Here is a 21,251-nt window from a genome sequence, read left to right on the forward strand (position 1 = left end):
CACACTACAAACATGATATGGAAAGCATGGCCGAGGTTGTTTCTTTAAATTTTTTTGGCTGTTTTAATTAATTTTGAAAGCTTTAAATGTGTTTTAAACACAGGAAGTTGCATTCAGTGCTTTTAAGGCTTCACTTTAAGCTAACTTTCTTCTGATTGGTTGTCTCTCGCAAACAAGTGGGTTTGCAAGCAGGTGGGTGGGGCTTTGGTGCTCACAGCCAGAGATGAAAAAGTTTATATTCACAAGGTTAATGTGAACATGAACCAATGGAAGACAAAACCTGACAGAAAATTATAGAAATCATGGCAGATGTACTTGAATTATTGTCCACCTGCGTAAAGTTAACCAAAACTCCAGAAGTACAGGTAAGGAGAGTTGCCCTTCAAAATAAAATCCTGATTAAAGACAAAGAAATTGCACTCATTTTACTTTTTTGATGCGAAGAACAAAAAACTCATTTAAAACTTCCCCACTGACTTTGAGACTTCTGGAATTAAATAAAAAGACACTTATATACTTTACTTTTTCTTACAAAAATTCATGTGTGTATAACAAGCAGCTAGTTGTGGTGGTTGAAGGTGATCCTATCAGTAGCTTGTCGTACAGCTATGGCACCTGGAATACTGAAGTGGAGATGAAAACAGCCCAACTCAATACAAATAAACCCAATATCACATTTCTGACAAAATAAATTTGCTCATAGACTATAAAATAGAAAAAAGTAAAATACTCAATAAATCCAAACATCTGTGTCTTTGATGTAAGAGAAAGTTCACTGTCTGTTGTGGTGCAGAGCTGATATCCATTTGTTGTCCAGAGTCATTCAGTCAGCCGATGGAAGAATCCAAAAAGTGTGCAGATATAAAAGTGAGTTAAAAACACAGCTTTTTCTCTAAAGAAAGCTCACTGAAGAGTAGCAGGACAGCATCTATTTATAGCTGCAGAAAACATCCTCCATGTCTTGTGGAATGACATCAGTGACAGATTTTACTGAATCATCAGATGAAGGGATTTTTGAGCAGGGTACCAACGACACCTTTTAGTTTGCAGAGAGCACTGCTAATGTAATGTGCATCCATTTCTGTATCAGAAACTTTCACACAGGCTCTGTGTCTCGTTAAGATCCGGTGCTCTCTTACTTTAGGCCAGGGATGAGAAGCGATGTTTGGTTTCTAAGTGACTAAGATAACATGTGCAGAAACAGGAAACTTTTGCAGTAATATCTCCAGACAGGTTTTTTTTTCTTTAGGTGCTTTTGTGTGCCGGCACGGTGGCATCGTGGTTAGCACTGTTGCCTAACAACAAGAAGGTCCTGAGTTTGACTCCACCGTCTGTGAAGTTTGCATGTTTGTCGTGTTTGCGTCAGTTCTCGCCGGGTGCTCCTGCTTCCTCCCACAGTCCAAAGACATGCAGTTAGTGGGGTTAGGTTAAGTGGTAACTCTGAATTTCCCATAAGTGTGAATGGTTATCTTTCTGTTAGACTGGTGACCTGTTCAGGGTGTACCATGCCTGTCACCCTGTGGCAGCTGTCATAGGCTGTAGCTCCTCTGCAACCCTGATAATGATAAGTGGACATGAATAGATGTTTTTGTTTTTTCCCCTCATCACTACCAATCAGGGCCTGGTGATGTGTTCTGATATAGAAAATGTAAGATTTAAGTCCTTACTTTTTGTGCAAAATCCCAAAACACACCATTTGGGAACCTTTGCTTCAGAGCTATTATAGTTTTGTATTTTCTAATTACTTTTTATTTTTATTTTATTTTGACTTTTTGCTTTCAGTTCAGTTTAGTTTATGTTGGTTTCCAGATTGGATTTTCTTGTTTACGTTCAGTTTATATTGTTTGAACATGTTTAGATTTAGTTTAGTTTTTTTATTTTCACTCTTAGTTTTAGTCTTTTTGATTGTTATTGAATGGAGGGAATATGTCAATGGCAATATTTAGGAAAACCAGTACAGAAAGTACAATAACAAGACAGTAATAAAATTTAAATGTAATAATTTTTTTTTTTTACCAAACTGAAAAATATATCAACTTTTTATTCTTGGCTTTGCCTGTCCTGTCCGGCACTGTTGCAATCAGAATTCTTGTCTGAAAGCCAAGAAAGGTTGACTTCATAGTCATAGTTTATTCAATTTTTATCAGAATGGAGAGGACCGAACAGAATAAGGAAAGAGGAGTTGGGAAGAGAGTGAACAGAAGGAGAGGGAGAGAAAAACAGAGAAGAGGGATAAAGAAAGAAAAGACTGACAATCTGCTGAAAAACACAAACAAAACGAAAACAACACAGCGGGAAACCACAGCAACAACCAACACAACCACGAGTAACAGTAAATAATAAATATTAAATGTTACTGAGCAGCACATCGTGTTAATGATACATGATATGTTTCGAGGCAGCAGCTGACGTGTGAGTGTCTGTGAGTACTTATTTGTAAACCTGTGTGTGTGAGTGTGCATGTATTCACAAGGTTTTTCCATCTAAGTGTTTGATAGTGGGTGTGGGGAGCCACAGCTCTGCCCCCCAGGACATGAAGTAGGCATGGAGGAGACCCAGGTCCCTGACATCTACAGGCCCCATCAGAGCACGAAATCCCAAGGAGGACCACCGCAGGGGCAATCACGCCACCCACCTGGAAAAGGAGGAGAGCCCTGGACGGGGGTCACCCAGAAGCCACGGTGGGCCGCGCACGATCTGATAGTGACGACCAGCCTGCAGGCTCCACAAGCAGACAGCAAAGCCAGAGCAGACTGAGCCCCGGACCCAGAGACCCGAGAGCCCCCACACCCTGCAAGGGGCCCAATAGAGCCAGGAGGGCCAGGCCCCGCTGAGCAGCGGAGCCAGAGTGAGCCAGTACACACCCAAGCACCCAGCCCTGGACGACGAGAACTTTTTTCAAAAGTCTAGTTTTTATTTTTATTTTAGTTACCTAAGATGCTTTTCTGCATCTAGTTTTAATTTTAAATATATTTTTACTTGGGATGTAAAACAAAACTCCAATCCGACCTGCTGGAAGGCTTCGTACATAGATTTTGAACTTTTAGCTGCATTGCCATAAATTTATATATAAAGCTTTTCCTATTGATAAAGACTCCACCGGCATTACCATTTATACTACACCAAAGTAGTCAAGTAATAGATAGACAATTAAATGTTTTTATTATGCTGTGTCTACAGTTAAAAATATTTCTGTGAATTAAAAAAACTTGTTTTAATGTTTTAAAAGTACAGAACCGTCTGGGCAATGAGCCACTGTTAAAACTGCATTTCTACTTCTCATATTAGGTCAAGTAAGCGATTAAATGAGTAGTTAAACTTCTTTACAATGATGCTTAAGATCAAAGTAGTGTGTGCCCCCATAATATAAAATAAGTTTGACATCTCTGGTTGACTACAACAACGTTCCTCTACTCTGAAGGATCCACCACTGATAAACTTCCGTTGTTGCCGTTTGAAAGTTGTATTCTGAAAGTTTACAGGCCGGATAACGTGGGCCCTGCCTGTTAGCTCCGCCCCCTTGCTACCTGTCAGCACAGGTATTGCGGTTCTTGGGAAGCAGCAACAACAGCAGCGGGATCAGTAGCGGTGGCGCACTGAGGGGGAAGTTATTTTTAAATCTTTGGGCCATGGCAGAGTCTCAGCTGGTGTGCATGGATGATGAGCACGTTAACGAGAAGGTCCCGGAGTCCAAGCCGGAGTTTTACTACAGTGAGGAGCAGCGCGCGGCCCTGGAGCAGCTGCTGAGGAATGGGGACGGAGCCTTCAAGATGCGCCTCCAGGAGGACAACACCAAAGACTTCCTCTGCGCCCAGGAGGTCAAAGTCATCCGCAAAACCTTCCAGGAGTACGACACGGACAGCGAGTCCGAGTCCGGGGAGCACGACAAGTCCAAGGGCTCCTCCAGCGCGGACTCCGGGGTCCACTCCACCTATTGGCCCCAGATGTCCGACACAGAGGTCCCGACTCTGGACATCGGTTGGCCCGGGAGCAGCGGCGTCTACAAGGGGATGACCCGGGTGTCCGTGTACACCCACCCCCCCAAAGAGCAGGGACCGCACATCAAGGCGGTGGTGAGGAGGCTCATCCAGGAGTCACACAAGGTAACAGAAAAGAAGAGAAACCCTGCATATCCACCCTGTTTACAGCATCTAAACCAAACTCAAATTTAAGCACAAGTGTTTGAAAGTTTTGCTTTAATTATTCACATTTTTTTTCATAATAACCCACCAAATCTGGGACACCCTGACTTATACAAACTTCAGTTGTTAACCTGAAGTGATAAAAACAGTCAGGGCTGCAGGTGAGTGTTCACTTAGTCTGTGATGTAGTGCTTATAAAGCCAGAAAACAGTGAGAAGTATTCAGTTTTCTCCTGATTTAACTTCAAACCCACAGAGATTCAAATTCTACAGGCATGAAATAGTGAAACTTTAAATAAGAAGAAACCTCTGAGCTTTCCTGCCGAGCACTTTGCTTCTTACGTGAAAATGAAATCCATGACTTGCCTCTAAAAGTGCTGATACAAAAATGTGACTGCATGCATCAAACAATAAAACAGGTGGAATAAAACACCTGCAGATTCAGATTTAGGAAAGTTTACCAGTCAGCTCCTGCACCTGAACCAGACAAAGGAAACTCATTTCTCATACGGTGGAGCAATTAAAGGAGAAACTCCCTGACCTACTTGTAACAAAGAAGGAGAATAACACTGTAATACTAACAGCGATTGGCTGCAGACGCTCACCTGACCACGAAAGTCACAAAGACTCCCCCCCCCCCCAGACTGAGCCGGTTACAGTCAGTCCTCATGTTTCATGTCTTGCTAAATTCATCACGGCCTGCAGTAAATGTCAGTTTGAGTTAAAGCTTCAGGTTTTTAGGATTTATTTTGAGTGCAGAGGACAGGTGGAGTGAACTGTGAACAGGGCCTGCAGACAATGTTAAAAACAAAATAACAGGCAAAAGTTTTGATAATCGATCTTTTTAGGGTTAAAAAATACTTTAAAATAATTTAAAATCTCCATATAAAAAAGGGGGTTGCTGCCTGAATTGTTCCAAGAATAATTTTTGTACTGAGTTTGTTTTCGCTCCGCTGAGTCGTGTAGCACTTCCTTCCTCCAGGCAGGGTTCAAGTTTTTCACATTTGTTGTAACTCAAAGAGCTTTTTGTTGTTTTTCAGCTGTAAGTCAAAGTGAAAATAAAAGATACACATCTGACTTTTTACCTGGAATTTCCATCGTCACTGCACAGCGCTCTACTCCGGTGATCCGAGTTTCAGCTTGCAGCATAAAAGGGAATGATTGACTCATTCAGGGTTTCTCTGGGAACGTCATAGTGGGAAAAGCTGCTGCTGTTTTCTTTTCAAACAGAAACTCAGTTGTGTTTATTGCTTCATATATTCCCTCTGATATTCTCTGATACTTCTCGTGGGATTTCTGTACTTTTACATAAAGTAGTTGTACTTTTGCTGCGGTGTCTTGTGGCCTTCAAGTATAGGACTTAAACTGGCTTATTTCAGACAGAGGATGAGCTGAGGGGATGTACTGAGGTCTAGCATAAGATAAAAACTGATCATTTTGACCTGTGCTACTTTATTAGTGACCAGTAATACAAATATTGAACTGGAAATGTTGTGTGGTATGTCGCTTTTAAATACTTTTTAATAAACTGAGAGCCTAATAAGAAGAAAAGGTTCTGGAGGTCCAAGTAAGTCCACTGCTGTGTTTGAGGTTATTTTAATGAGTGGTTCTCAGATTTTGGCTAAAGGTTGTTCTGTTGTCAATGTTGTCCTGAAAGAGACGTTGTTGTGTTTCTATCTCGTTGGGTCCCTGCAGACAGGCTGGTTTGACTAAAACAGGATCACCTGATCGCCCATCGCTGTCTTTATGAACAGAACTACTGACATTAATGCACCCCCGAGGTGCTCCAAGGTTTTTCCTGGCTTTATCTGGTGTTTAGGTTCCTATTCCACATGTCGATGAGATTCTTTTGAGTTTTCTCCCGTGAGTTATCAGAATACAGATCAAACAATCAGGGTACCAGGACTTGATTTATTAAACTTTTCTGTTAAAAATGTAATTCATCCCATGATACCATTGCTAAAAGCTGATTATGGGAAACATAAAAAAGATAAATAAATAATAATTAAATATAAAATAAATATTTTTGGAACATTGTGATGCAGTAGGTGTTTCTAAAATTGATTTAGTTGGAAGTTTCAACAGAGATTAAATGTTTTTTTCAGCCTTGAAAATCTCATTGATTGAAGTTATGAAAGTTCAAAAATACTCAAATGGAAAAACTAATGAGAAGTGTAAAAGTGGCAAAATTCCACCTACTTGTGTGAGCTGTCAGAGGCTGTAACACTGACAAATTCCATATTCTGAAGGCCGCATTTTTTTAATGGTTTCATTAAGTTACTGAAGTTATGGAATCAGACGGAAACGTTTCTCAGATCTGTTTGATTTTAACCAGCACACTCACTGAGCGAGTGTATCCTCACGTCCTCTTTCTCAAAAACTTAATGACCAGCAAACTGCATGCAGCGTGTTTGAGGGACATCTGCAAGTTGTAGCGCTGCAGTAGCGTTGTTGTAACGCTTGTTCAGAGAATTTTCTAGTAAGGTTGAAGAAGGTGAGGGTTAACGAAGCCAGCGTGGGTTAATAAAATGATAAAAGCTAAATGAATGGGAGAGTCCTGTGCAAGTTTTAACAAGCTGAGTCATGAGCGATGCAGAAGGGGAAAGCTGAGCGGCTGAGTGGCAGCTTCGCATCACGACACGCATCCAGCAGAGCGATTAAAACCTCTCCCACAATCCTGCAGACCAGGTTAGGGTTGGCATTTAACAAACCACTCTTATTTTTTTCAACTTTTCTCCTCGCCCACTTGGAGTTTTGCACGACTCCGTCTGATTGGCTCAAATCCCAGGTGCGAAAATCGAAGCTAATGAGGAGAATCGCTCACTTGCGATTTGTTTTGGCAGGCAGCACCAGAGGCTGTATTTGCTGGGTGGAAAGACGAATAAAGATGTGCAGAACTCATCATATTTGAATAGTTAATAATCCACTTTATTATCCATCTACAGCAGTCTGCTCAGCGCCATGTCAGCTTAATGAATCAGTCACAGGCTGGGATTGCTTCCCTTCAGGTAAAATAAATCATCCCCTCCTAAAAGCCTGACAGATACTTGAAAGAGTCCTTGTGGAGTTTAAGTGGTGCACGCACACACATGCTAATCCTGGAAGCATAACATTACTCTACAGGAGATCATTATCGCAATCCAAGAGAAGAGTTGAGATGTACATATGAAAGAGCTGAGGTGACGGTTACCGGTCGAACTGCATTCAAGAGAAAAAGCAGAAAATGTCGCCTGAAAGGGAAAAAAAACAAAGAGTTCAGCGATTCAGGTGATGTCATGCGTATTTTCATGCAGAAGAAGAAGGTGCACTTCACCAGAATCCCGACAGGAGAAGTCATTTACACAAGGTGTTGTCCATTCACGTCACAGGGCTCAAGTGTTTGATCCAAGTTGCTACATTGGAAAGTTTTCCATTATATCACACGTGATGATAGACACCAGAGAAAACAAGCTAAAGCCCTGCCATGAACAAAGACTAGCAGCAGCACTCGCCAACAAACACCCAAACCTCTCCAGGTGTTTCCAGGTCGTTAAAAGTAGCAATAAAAATATGACATTTATCTTTTCTCATGTCTAAAGTGTCACTTCAGCTACTAAATAAATGGTGTGTAAATTCTTTTTTTTTTTTAGGTGTCTGTACATCATAAAAGATGAACATGGCTTTCGGGGCTGAAAAAAACTGATGCTAAATTGGATCAGAGTGACTGTGAGGTGTGTTTTTTAACTGTGGGCATTTGAAAAAATCTTGCTTAAATATAAATGTGTTAGCTGTGGACATCACTTTACCCCTGAAAGCCTACTAGGAGTAACTGTAACTGAGCTCTGAACTGAGTGGTTTCTGTTGTATTTCAGGCTTCTTGCAGAACAAAACAACTGTTTGCATCAGACGTTAGTGAGGGTGGTCTCTGCTTATGCAGCTACACCTGGAAAAAAAACCTGGAAACTGTTCTAATGGTTGTTAAACCACTTCTCTATGGGGGGAACTGTTGTGTTTTTCCTTATTTCCTGTAATATAGACAGGTACTGTGCTCCAGGTGGACCCTGTGAGCCAAAGGCTCTAAACACTGTTTCAGTTGTTCTTACTGATGATGGTTCTGTGTTACAGAGAAGTCCCACCCACCTGCTGTTCAAACCTTATGTTTATGAGCAGCAGCCAATCAGGAGAAAGTTTGCTTAATGGAGGAGGGGCTAAACCTGAAACTGCTTATGTCAGGCAGAGGGGGAACTCGGGGTCTGCTCGTATAAGACAAATAAGAGTTATTTTGAACTGTGAGTCATGTAAATACTTCTCTGCTGCTGACAGGTGCCTTTAATTAATTTTTAAAGCCCTCATTGAAAGCACAATGCTATTGGCAAATCTCTGTACCCACCTAAAAGGAGTGGTTGATTTAAAAACTCAGATTTCACAACAGCACCATCGTAAACCTGCTGTTTGTGGACAAACAGCCCAAACCTCTTTTAGGTGAACTTGTAAACCACTACAACTGAAGTGGATCTAATCTGCTCACTTTCAGCTCCATATTTTTACTCTTGGAGTCTAATAGAGTAGCTTTGCATGAGTCACGGTTCAAAATAATCCTTCTTTCTCTTGTGCTTGGTCTTGTTCCATCCTCTGTTGAAAATGAACTTGTACATACACTTATTTTATTACTTTAAAACAGGGGTGTCGAACTCCAGGCCTCAAGGGCCGGTGTCCTGCAGGTTTTAGAGCTTACCCTGGGCCAACACACCTGAATCAAATTATTAGTTCATTACCAGGCCTCTGGAGAACATCAAGACATGTTTAGGAGGTCATTTAGCCATTTAAATCAGCTGTGTTGGATCAAGGATACATCTAAAACCTGCAGGACACCGGCCCTCGAGGCCTGGAGTTCGACACCTGTGCTTTAAAACAAGTGTATGTTTATCAAGTTTATCAGCCAGAGCTCGTGGAAGGTCAATGCAATAAAACAGTCTTGGCAGGTGGAATAACCGTTGGCCATACCAAGTGGGCGTGTATGAAAATAACGCTTCAATTTCCAGAAAACCTTGAAATAGTTCAGATTAAGCATTTTCTGGATAGATGTTTTTTCCAAAATAAAATGCATCGTAAGCAGTTTGGATGAGAATTTGATGACGGGAGCTTCACTGAGTCATGCCTGGTTTACTGTGTTATTCAGACTCGTGTCTTCCTGGAGAACTAGTTTCAGTTTGCTGGATGAGTCCCAAACAAACTGTAATAGGGAAATGGGAAAAAAAGAGTCACATGATCTTTTGAAACTGCTCTTAAGGGTACAAAAACCAGAAGAGGCTATAAAACGTCTCAGTACAAACAGCAGTCTTATTGGTCTAATAAATCCAGTACATAATTAAACTGTATGCTGTAAAGTGTTATAAATGCATCTGTTGGAGATGTAGCTGCTGATTTCTTGCTCAGATTAGCGGTGCTGTGAGTCGCAGCCGTTGTTGGCATTTGTCCAAACTGTCTTTGCTAAAACTTTTAATCACCTGGAAAAACAAGTTATGCAGAAGTGTGAACTGCTGCCGTGGTGGAAGGTTACGTGTTTAAACTTCATATCACAAGACTAATGACAGGTTAGCGCCCCGGTGCCTTTGTTCGGACTGGCAGTGGGAGTGGTGGAAACATTCAGATGTTGTTTTAATGCTTAAATGGTGCGTCCCGCAGCCGGATTTAAAAGTAAATACACAGGAATCGTGAGCTCGGTGACTTTTACCCATCAGGCTGGTCTGAGGTGTTTTACAGGAAAAAACCAGAAGTGGTTTCAGCTTTTATTTCCTTACACTTACTGAATTACCTGTGCACTTGCCAGCCACTTTATTATATTCAAGAAGGTGCTGGAAACATTCCTCAGAGGTTTTGGTCCATGGTGAGAGCATGAGAGCATCATAGAGTTGGTGCAGATTTGTCTGCTGCACACCCATGATATGAATCTTCCGTTCCACCACGTGCCAAAGCTGCTCTACTCTGGTGACTGTGGAGGGCAGTGAATTCACTGTCATGTTCAAGAAACCAGTCTGAGATAATTTGGTGCTTTGTGTCATATGAAGATGGGTACACTGTGGTCATAAAGGGATGGATATGGTCAGCAATAATACTCAGTCCTGAACGGTTACTAAGACGGTCAAGAAAATATCTCCCACACCATGACATCACCGTCAGCAGCCTAAATGCTGGTACAAGGCAGGATGGATAAGTGCTTTCATGTCATTAAAGCCAAATTGTGACCCTACCATCTGAATGCCACAGCATAAATGTAGTTTGTTGCCCAAGACACTTTAAATTTGTGTGATAAAGTGATCAATGACGACATAAAGTTTGGACTTGTGTATCTGTGGATGCTTCCTCTGTAACTTCAGGGTTCAGAACTCCGAGTTAAATTGAAATCATAGGTATGCTGCAACCACACACTTGTGTTGTAACCTGACGTGCATCTTTCTAGAGAGGAAAATACTTGTTGCATTGTTGCAGTGACTGCAGTCATTTCCTCTAACTCATTTCTGGTTACTCCTTCGTGTGCTGCTATTTTTCAGACTGACTGGAAGGGAACTGAGCAGCTCGGATAGAGAAACTCAACCACCAATGGGTATTTTAGCATCACGGGCATAATGTGCACAAGTATAAATGCTGGCAATGGTTTCGGCCTGTTGCACAGCCTACAGTCTAGACTCTGTGTAGATTTAAAGCCAAATATAAATTAGCTCGGTCATGCTGTGACCGCAATAATACCATTAAATCCAGAGGCTTGGCTGAGCTTATCTTCAGTCATAGTGAAAAATAAATGTGTCATATCACACATTCTAATATATCTGCTGATTGACTGATACATGAGGACACAATAAAAATGACTGATTTGTTTTGTCTGTTAAAGTTGGTAACAAGGTATCTTCTGTCCCTCTAATTTATCTTTCTAACCATTCATTATTGCTGACTTTGCCTTTATGTGTGTGTCTAATATGAAATTCTTTTGTCTGTTTGTCTCTTTAACAACCAAAAACCTCCCTGATTCACATCAAAGGATGCCTTTGATGATTCTCTAAAAACTTACATTTCTGTTCCCATGACTAAAGGCACAAAAAGATGGGCTCTTGTTTTTTTTACTTAGTCCCAACGTCTTTCGGGTTTTATTTCATATATTTTCTGTTATCATGACACCAAAATGTGCACATGACTGCGGTGACATAACCGTGACGTCCGCTCGTTATTGATCTGTCAGTTACGAGTGGGTGTAAGTGTGTATAGATAGACTGCATTTTTACATGACTCATTTCACGAGTATAAATTTTTTTAATATCTTTAAAGTTCACACCAAGGCTACCAAATTAATTTCAGATGTGTGGGACGAAAAAGCAAAAGTAAAAGAGAAATAGTTTTGGTGATGGGGCTGGACCTGGAGTTGAACTGCCAACCTGACAGCTCAAAACCATCTTTACAGCCTCTGTAGTCTGTAGCTCCATGCAAAATGTACTTAAGTTTAACAGTAAGCAAATGAACTGGTATAAATGAAAGTCAGGACCACCTTATGAACCGTTAAACAACCTTAAACTAGCTTTGAAAGGAAAATTGCAACCAGCGTGCGGTGAGCACACATGGTGCGAACATTAGGGGATGCCCTCAGTCACATGCTATCTGCTTAAAATGGCACTAAAACTGCAACTTTGAGAGCCTCGATCCAGTTAATCTCAATATTTTGTGAATTATTTATTATATTTAAATAATATTCACATACTTGTATATTGTGTATGCTTGCTGTTAAAGTCTTCTTCTTTTGTTCAGCAATTGTTGTTTCCAAATTTTAAAAAAATATGACTGCTCAAATAACTGAAAAAGAGCACAAGTGTTAATGGATATGCACGAGTAACGTGAGATGGCTCCTCTCCCCTCTGTTTCTCCCAGGTGGTGGCCATCGTCATGGACCTCCTCACGGACCTGCAGATTCTCCAGGACCTGCTGGATGCTTCGTCACGGCGTGGCGTGGCAGTTTACGTTGTGCTGGAGGCCAGGGGAGTGCCCCACTTTCTGGATATGTGCTCTCGGCTGCAGATTAACGCGATGCATCTGCGGGTGAGCAAACAGAGCGCTGCAGAGAGAGGAGGCTCTCTAACACAGTAAACAAAGAGGAAATGAACATGGAAAAACAGCTCAGTAGGTCACTGCTCTGAGTCCTGGAACAATGACGATGATGGCTGGAATTATCCCAGATTAAAACTTATTCTGAATCATAGGTCAGGCTTTCTGGGAAATCGCTGACAAGTTAATTACCTCAAAGGTTTGATCTAGTTAAAACATGAACCAGGAAAACTTGGCAATACGTTTTAGATTAACTGCTCCTAAAAGGTCAGAACTAACCACAAAAACCTTAAAAGACATTTTCCCACTTAACCCTAAGGGTAATTTTAGGTTTGATTTCTCATAACTGCCTTTGCAGCAGTGCATTGGAGGTTACAGGAATTTAATTTGTGAAACCTGCCAATTTACTGCTCAGAAAAGTATCCAGCATCGAATGGATGAAGTAGTTTTTAATGGGACTTTTAAAGAATTGATACAGCTTAACGTAAAACATAAACAGTTGACGGTTAGCTAAAATTTTGAGTAAATGGTTGGAATAAAAATATAAAATTAACAAATTAAATAGTTAAGTCAGCAAAATAGTCAATGATTAAGGCTGAAAAAAGCATTTTATATAAGTAACTGAAATAGATTGCAAAGATTTGCACGAACTGTTACACTAGTTAGCTAAAAGTAGCGGATGTAGCGGTTAGCTAAAATTTTGAGTAAATGATTGAAATACGTTAAAAATAGGATTAAAGTAACTGATTAAATTGTTCAGTCACAAAAAAGTCAAAGATCGAGGCTGAAAAAAGTATTATCTAAGTAACTAAAACAGATCATTAAAGGTTTCGCAAGAAAGCTTTAACTAGTTAGCTAAAAGTAGCGGATGTAGTGGTTAGGTAACTGATAAACAGCATGAAATGCTGTCAGCTAAACGTAATCAATAAATTGTGAGGAAATGGACTTGTTGGAGCACTTGTGGAAATTATATGTGAAAATAAAAAGAAGTATTTTCCTTCCAGAGTAAAACAGGAAGGGTCAAATTAATAATTTTTGAGGAATTAATGGAAAATTGACTGCTGAGCCGACGCTAGCACGAGCTAACATGTAATTGCTGCTTCTTGTGGTGCAGAAGCTGAGAAGTGACATTAGGTGCTGATGTAGATTAAGCGCAAATAGTGAGTCATCTGTCATACTATCTTTACCGTGTCATAATACCCCGTCTTATCTGTTGTATGCAGAGTTTTTCAGCTCCAGTCTGGTTTAACCGGAGTGGTGGAATGGCTGGCCATTGTGGTATCAGTTTATAAGGCTGTGAAAGACCCTTTCAGAGTGCCGGGCTCTGTTACTCTTACCAGTGACAAGGGAACATTCATAGATCCTGAGAACAGATCCAAGGACAGTAACTTGACACTCTCACCCCACGCCAGGGTTGACAGCACAGGAGAGCCTCCTCCCAGTTTGTCTACTCAGCATTTACGTCCTTTTCTTTTCCTGCTTCCCTCTAAGTAAACAGAGGTGGCTAAAGTGTTTGGGTTTTAGCCTTTACTTATTAAGAAAGCTGACTTTGTTTCTGGGTGTGCCTGCAGAAATTTGACTTGGCATCTCTGTAAATCAGCCAGTCATCCTTGAAAAAGCCACGGATGCTCGATAGCTGGGGTCCGTTTACTCAGGCTTACCTGTGTGACATTTTTGACACAGGTAAGCCGGTGTGTAATCCAACAGGTGTTTCTTTTACAGAATCTCCGTGTGCGGATGCTAAAAGGTGCAGGGCTGGCCCTGTCCTTTGGAAAACTGCCAGGCTCCCTGTGCTCCAAATACATGCTGGTGGATGGAGAGAAGGTCATGTTCGGGTCTTACAGGTACAGGTACAAACCAGTGTTTCTTTTTGTGGTCAGGTGCATTCAAAGGAAGCAGAAAAGGCTTATAAGGCAACCTGTTTTAATTTATCATTTTATGTAAGATTTTATAGCACCCAGAAGAAGAAAAATGTAAATAAAAATATAAAGTCCCATAAACACATTTTATTAACAACACAACACAGAAAACTGAGAAATTTCATGAAAAATATGAACTTATTTTGAATTCAGTGGCATGGAGCAACAAAAGGCTGGTAAAGTGGTATTTCAAAAACAGCTGGAGGAATGTTTTGCAAGTATTTGTGTTAACCCTTTAAGACCTACCATAGAACCAAGTCCGCCAGAGGTTATATTATATTTTTACATGCTGTGGAGCCATTTTTGGGAGCATTTCAAGTTGCTATACATGAATACAACCATTATAGCCCAAATTTTAATAATATGTATGCATTAAGTGCATAGTAATTACATAAATTGCAAAACAGTGCAATAAACTACAAAACATTTGAAAATAATTTTTGTTTTTTTAACACATATTTCTAGTTAGAGAAATTTAAGAGGTTTATCCCTCAAAACTGTAAATACAAAAAAGTTGCACAAAATAGTTTCCCACCACATGAAATTTATTTTGAGTGTCTTCATAGTTTTACTTTTGAAATACACCAATTTTTATATACTATACTACAATCCTATAATGCAAATTTGCAAAAAAAACAGCATATGCATCAAAATAAACTATTTCCAGCAGTGCAATTTGAGTTCTAAGCATCCCAGAAACGATACAGAAAGTCATAAAGTCAAACATAACTTTTAAAAACACCAGTATAGGTTTATAAGGCCCTGAAGGTAAAAAAACTAAATTTCCGCGAAATGACGTCACTTCCGGTTTCGGGCAGGTAATGGCGGACAGGATAGTTCGCGCTGACGTCTATTCCAACGTAGAAAGTGTTATGAACAGCTGATCGGATCGGCAAAGCGTGTTTCTGGAATATTATGTTTTTGTTGCTGCAAGTGGTTTTTATGCAATTTTTGCAAAGCTATATGTGGAAGGAAACCGTGACCTAGGGCAAGCTGATGGCATAAGATGTAAGTACCACTCCTCCGGTTTCATATGCAAAAAAAATTATTGTGCTAGCTTACGTGGTTGCAGTTCTACAGGGATTTAAAAATAGTTATGCAAAACGGAGCGTGAAATGTCGCTGTCTTCTCTGTCTTTATCTTCATATCTTATACCTTTGTGCCTATTGAACTGGCAGTTTGCACATCTGGAAAATCTACCGGCACACCTACATTTGCTACAGATCAGCATATGCTCCCATCCAGACAATGACTTTTTCAGCTAAACTACAGACAGTTTCTATTAGAGTAGCACAGAATAGATGCAGTATGTGAACTGACCAGCCAGCAGTCCAGGAGCACCATGAAACTAAAAATACGACAAAGAAGACAGAGGACTGTTGAACAGCCAGAGTCCTATATCAGACCAGAATGGGAGAACAGTTCTCTTCTAAAAGTCCAGCAGCTGCTCTCCTTAGTTGTTTACAGGCTGTTGTTAAAAGAAAAGAGGACACTACACAGTGGGGAAACAGGGCCCTGTTCCAACTTTTTTGAGACATGTTGCTGCCATCAAATTCAAAATGAGCCAAGATTTTTCTTTATATGGTTTAAATATTTGATGCTTCTGTGTTTTATTTTGAATAAAATATAGGATTATGAGATTGCATTCTGTTGTTATTTACAATTCACACAACGTCCCAACTTTTTAGGAACTGTGGTTGTACAAAAATTAAATTATATTATATACAGCAAGGTGTTTGTTTTCTGATGTCTCTTTTCTGCAACGTCCCTATATGCTGTAAGGAATGGGATGAATTTAAATATTCACACTAACAGATAAATCATGTAATTAAGGTATGCTCTCGTTGGCAAATGGAAAATCCTTCAAAATAAAAGCCCAGCTTAGCGTGCCGAGTCCAGTTGGATGAGTTGTATCTTGTTTTTGGTCAAGACTTTGAACCGCTTGACCTCCCATATTCTACTCCGTGTTACGGTGACATGTTCAGAGTCACATTTGAGACTCATTTGGACAGTTTCACTTTTACACATAATACAATGTCCCTCTGACACAGTTTCACTCCAAAGCAGATTAACTGATCCTGACATGGTTATTAAATAGCCATTATTTGTGTTTCATTTGACTGACTTTTTGTAACTTTTGTATAAACCCAACATAATGAGAGCAGCTTGTTTGTGACTGTTAGGTGTGAGACATTTTCTCTAAAAGCAGCCGGCACACACAAAAGGAACTCCATTAAACCTGCAAATAACTCCTTACACACTCTGAAGCTTATTAATCTTGTGAAATGACCAAAGTGCTTTTTAAACACACTCGCTTCTTATCTGCTGTTGGTTCAGTGTGGGAAAAGATAAATGTATTGTTGTAGGTCCGCTTTTTGGTAAATGTCGTTGGTGACCGAGCCGGACCTTTATGACCTGGGAGATTATTATAAGGGAATCGTACCGCTTTCTCCTGAGTGCTTATTTAAAATGATTAAGTAGTTTCAGGGAAACCATTAAAACAATTAAAAACCTTACACTCCTAGGTGAAAGTATGACATTTAAATTAAATCCTGCACCAGGCGGTGATGCAGGTGAATTAATTATCCAGCTCTTAAAGATTTCTACAGTTGATTAAGTCACTTTTGTTTTAGTTTTTGTTTGCAATATCGACAAATTAAAGGCATTTAGCTCCTGTCTGTGCTCAATGTACCTCTTATCTTCCTCATTCATTTTTAATTGTATTAATACATTGCTTTGTTTTATTAAGTTCCTTTTTATTCTACAACCTTTTTCCAGTATTGCAAATGGTACTGCTGCCAGATGCACACAAAAAAGGGCTTTCTCTCCTTATCCTTCACATTAAAAGCCCTTGGCATATACAGTGCATGACTGCTGTAGTAGGCTGAAACATTTTACGGCACATTCTGGGATCAAAATAAAACCTTATTTATTAGTGTAATAGTTCAATTCAGTTTTTTTCATACAGTGTCAAATCACAACAACAGTAAACCAAGTAAATGAATGATTAAATGAATGATTTGAAACAAACAAATAAATAGATAAATTTTATCCCTGCTGGGGATAAAAATAATTCTGCAGAGGTGAACATATGTAAATCAGAAGTGGGGAGATCATATTACAACCAGTGCACGTCTAAATACATGTTGCAGTTAACGGCAAAAAAATATTGAGCCTACATTTCCATATAGCAGTGATATCAGTATGAACATTGAATATAAATGTCAGGTATCAATATAAACAGTAATTTTAATACAAGTCTACAAAGAAAAACATTCCTTTTAACCTGCAGCAATGACAGGAAGTACACGCATTTTTGCACGTGTTTAATAAATCAGGTTTCTGGTGCAGATTGGGCTATGACAAAAGCTAGCATTTATCTTTTTAAAAATCTAAATCCAGGACATTAAATCGAATATTAGTGATGGCCACACTGGGAAATGGAGATCACAGACACATATAATGCACTTAAATGCTTTAAATTAACTGAAACATCCCCGAAAGACTTCTTTGATACAGTTTAGTCTACGTAAAGGCAAAATAATGTCATTTGTTCAGTTTTAGTTGGTTGGTTTCCATAACCTCATACATGCTGATAAAACAGCTGCAACCATTAGTGCAAAGTTCAGAATTACAAAAGGGCTCGATTTCACCTCTGAGCTCCGAGTTTGACAGGATCCACACAGCCGTATTCTCGTTGTTAAATCGCAGTTCTGAAAGCTGCAAACACACAAAATGAGTCTGAATGCACGTCATCTGACCACATCAGTGATGAGGCGAATCTCCCTTCACTGACTAAAGTCGGAACTGGAGGGACCGATTTGTAGCGGGTGAAAAGAGCGCAGTCATGTCCTGACTCATGCGTGATGCCTCATTATGAATGCAAGTTTAAAGAGGCTGCAGCTATGTGGTCAACACCGAGGCCTCAAAAGTGATTCTACAGACGCAGCCGTATTGATTCTACATTTTTATACATCTTTGACTTTCTTACTCAAATCTAAGCAGCCATAACTGTAGTGAAGTTGTGAAATTAGCTGCAATGATTGGAGATGTATCCCCGATTCTTTTCACTAAATTTAATGCATGCATCTCAAACAATGTAACGCCACCAAAGAGTCAAAGTTGGTGCCGTGTTCATGGAAGAACCATGTGCAAGTTTTGCCTCAATGAGTTCCCATCGATCGTCTTATAACCCGACTTTATGCTGCCACTATCCACCAATTTTGTAGTCTCACAAAATTTGGCACCAATGTTAAGATCTGTTCTTACTCAAGTATTTTTTGGATGTTTTAGTTTTCAAAAGGAAACTTAAACAGGATATGAGGGATAGAGACAATAGGGATTATAAAGGAGGAAAGCCTGGGCAACTTTCACTATGAGCCAACAGGTGAGGTTCATGGTTGCGTTCAGGCATATCTCTTCACCATTGTTTTCCCACTGTATGCTTTTCATAGTAAAGCTGTAGACAAGTGTATCTAAAGTGTTTGTTGAATAACTGCATCCATAGCTTGAGGCAAGCTCCATCAGATGCCTTGTTGTGGAGATCTGGCCCTGTTGCTATAAAAAAAAAAAAGTAACTTAATTTGCATGAAATGTGTTCAGTGGTCCCATTTGGTGATGCTGATGTTAGCCTTAAAAAAACTAATCAGTGAAAAGAAGCGTGAAAACTTATGGCCGACACATCGAAACACCCCTGACATAACCGCCATATTGGATTTCATCAAATGGTCACAAATTTCTTCCAGTCTTCATCAAAATTTACACAGTTTACATTTTTAACTCTGAAAGACCCGAACATGGTGATGTAGCTGTTACAAAGGAAGCAAGGACATATCCCATCAAGGTCATACTGAAGCACCGTGAGGCAACTGTTGTTGTGATTTGGCGCTATTTAAATAAAATTGAATTGAAGTGAATCTCAGCAGCTGGTGATGAATGGTTACTGAACCTGCTGACTAGACTTTGAAGCACTTCTTGTTGCCCTAAAAAGCCCAGTTTGACCTCTGAGGTTGTTGGATTTCGCCAAAACCTGCTAAATAGGAGAGTGTGGGTGTATATATATGTATATATATATATATGTGTGTATATTCTTTAAATGGCCTTAAATAATAAAATACAAGCAGTTGTGTCTCCCAGTGTTTTGTGACATCTTTCTTGTCCATTACCACCACTTTGGTTTACACTCCTGTTTTTTTCCTGCAGCTTCACTTGGAGCTCGTCTCGGCTGGACAGGAACACGATCACGGTGATGTCGGGACACACTGTGGACTTCTTTGACAACGACTTCCGGGAGCTGTATGCAGTGTCTGAGCAGGTGGACCTCTACAGAGAGTTTAACATCACTAAACCACCACTTCCTACACCAGTCATGAAGCCAAAGATGCAGCACATTCGGCCTTTGCCTGTCACTACATCTCGCTTTCAGGTATCGGTTGGGGACTCCAGACAGATTGACCTGAAAGTTCCTGCGCATAAGTACCACAATCCCAAGTACTCGCTGGTTTTCGGGAACAGTTTGGGTCTGACGGGTTCGCTACAGGACTTGTCGACTCAGAGGGACTCGCTGGTGGGTGGGTTAAACCAGAGGAACGGTCTGCAGAACGGCTTTATTAATGCAAACAAAGAAAAGTTGGACCGAGCCTCCCCACAGAGTCCAGGTTCACCTACAGAGGAGGATGGAAAAGGAGGCCAGAAGAAGAACCAGGCAGACGGACCAAAAAAGCGCAGCTCCTTCAGGCATTTCTTGAAAGGCAGAGGAGCCAATCACAGTACAGACACTATAGAGGAAGGCGTGGTCACTCCTCAGAGCCCCTCCCCCATTATCACAGCAGACTGTAAAGTCTCAGTGGCCAATGGGGTCGCAGGAAATGAATCCGATGACTCGTTTCAGTTCACTGAGAAACCAGGACTACTGAAAACCAAAATCAAGAAGCCGTCGAAGTTCATTCAGAGGAGCGTGTCTATGCAGACCATCAGCACGGGAGATGAAGACGGTGCGTACGAGAATCAGTTATTGTGCGATTGAAGTTTGTGATTGTGAATTAAATTGATGGATTTTTTTTCCCTTTTATTTACCAACAGGATTCAAAAGTCGCCGCCGGCATCAGAAGAAGAACTGCATCCAATCATGAGAAAAAAACAAGGATATATTGACATTTGAGGGTCTGGTTGTAAAACCTGCTGCAGCGGGTGAGTCTCGGTATCGCCTTACTGCAACCAGCTGACGTTTCTTCACGAAAAATGAGCGCAGTGTGTCCCTCTGGACACGTATGCTGCTTCAGGCTGAGCTGAAGGCCGACACTAGAGACACGTTTTTGGCCAAAGTGCTCATGGGAGATTTTATTGACACTATTAAATTTATTTTCTACACTTTTTTGGTATTAAGTTATTTTACAACTAAAGTGTTTTCATGTTTTACACTCGTGAACCTAAAGAGTGAGAGAGGAGCTGATGACTGATCCAGGTGACATGGATGGATTACATAACACCTCTTAGTTATTCTGGTGTCCATGGGGACAGGAAAAGTGATCAGATGTGGTGTTGTACCTGAGTGTAACCTTACTGAGGACCCTTGGCAACAGTGTTCATGGGAGTGTGTTGTACAGACTGTGAATAATGTATGAGGACCTGTGCGTCTGCACTTTGGGATTTTGTTTTGATACGCAGGTGAAACAGGCCGGAGAATAAAATGTGAATCCTTGAGAACCACTTGAGACACAAATGATCTGAACTGTTGCAGAAATGGAATAAAAACAAAAGGAAAAAAAAGTGTTTGTGTGATTTGGTGTCAGTTAAAGAGCAGCATGCAGACAGACAGCTTGTTATTTTCAGAAATGTAAACCCAGGGAGATCGCTTTTTGAGCCCTGAGATTTGATGAGGATCAGCAGCGAATATTCAAAGCTTTGCCTGACTGCACAGCAGGAGGTGGGGGTCAGATCTTATGTTGCTTACAAAGTTAGAAGGAACACGATGTCTCCTGGTGAACTATAGCTGAGTGCTGCTGCGTGGTGAGAGGTACAGATGGGGAGGGGTGCCTCTTTCTGACCTAAAGCAAGTTCCTATAGATTTTCAGTTTTGTGCTTATTTAAAAAAAAAAAAAAGTCAATAAATCTCAGCCAATGAC

The 21,251-nt window shown here is 40.4% G+C and overlaps 1 protein-coding gene across 1 annotated transcript; it reads left to right on the forward strand.

Annotated features, from left to right (window-relative positions):
• The first annotated feature begins 3,504 nt into the window (after positions 1-3,504).
• On the forward strand, positions 3,505-20,895 carry fam83fa (family with sequence similarity 83 member Fa). The gene is made up of 5 exons (XM_031732202.2): positions 3,505-4,103; positions 12,035-12,202; positions 13,931-14,052; positions 19,330-20,120; positions 20,209-20,895. The coding sequence occupies exons 1-5, from the start codon at positions 3,630-3,632 to the stop codon at positions 20,256-20,258; spliced, it is 1,605 nt and encodes a 534-aa protein (XP_031588062.1). The 5' UTR covers positions 3,505-3,629; the 3' UTR covers positions 20,259-20,895.
• Positions 20,896-21,251: the final 356 nt, after the last annotated feature.

Source organism: Oreochromis aureus, linkage group 4, assembly GCF_013358895.1.
Source record: "Oreochromis aureus strain Israel breed Guangdong linkage group 4, ZZ_aureus, whole genome shotgun sequence".
Taxonomy (NCBI): Eukaryota; Metazoa; Chordata; class Actinopteri; order Cichliformes; family Cichlidae; genus Oreochromis; species Oreochromis aureus.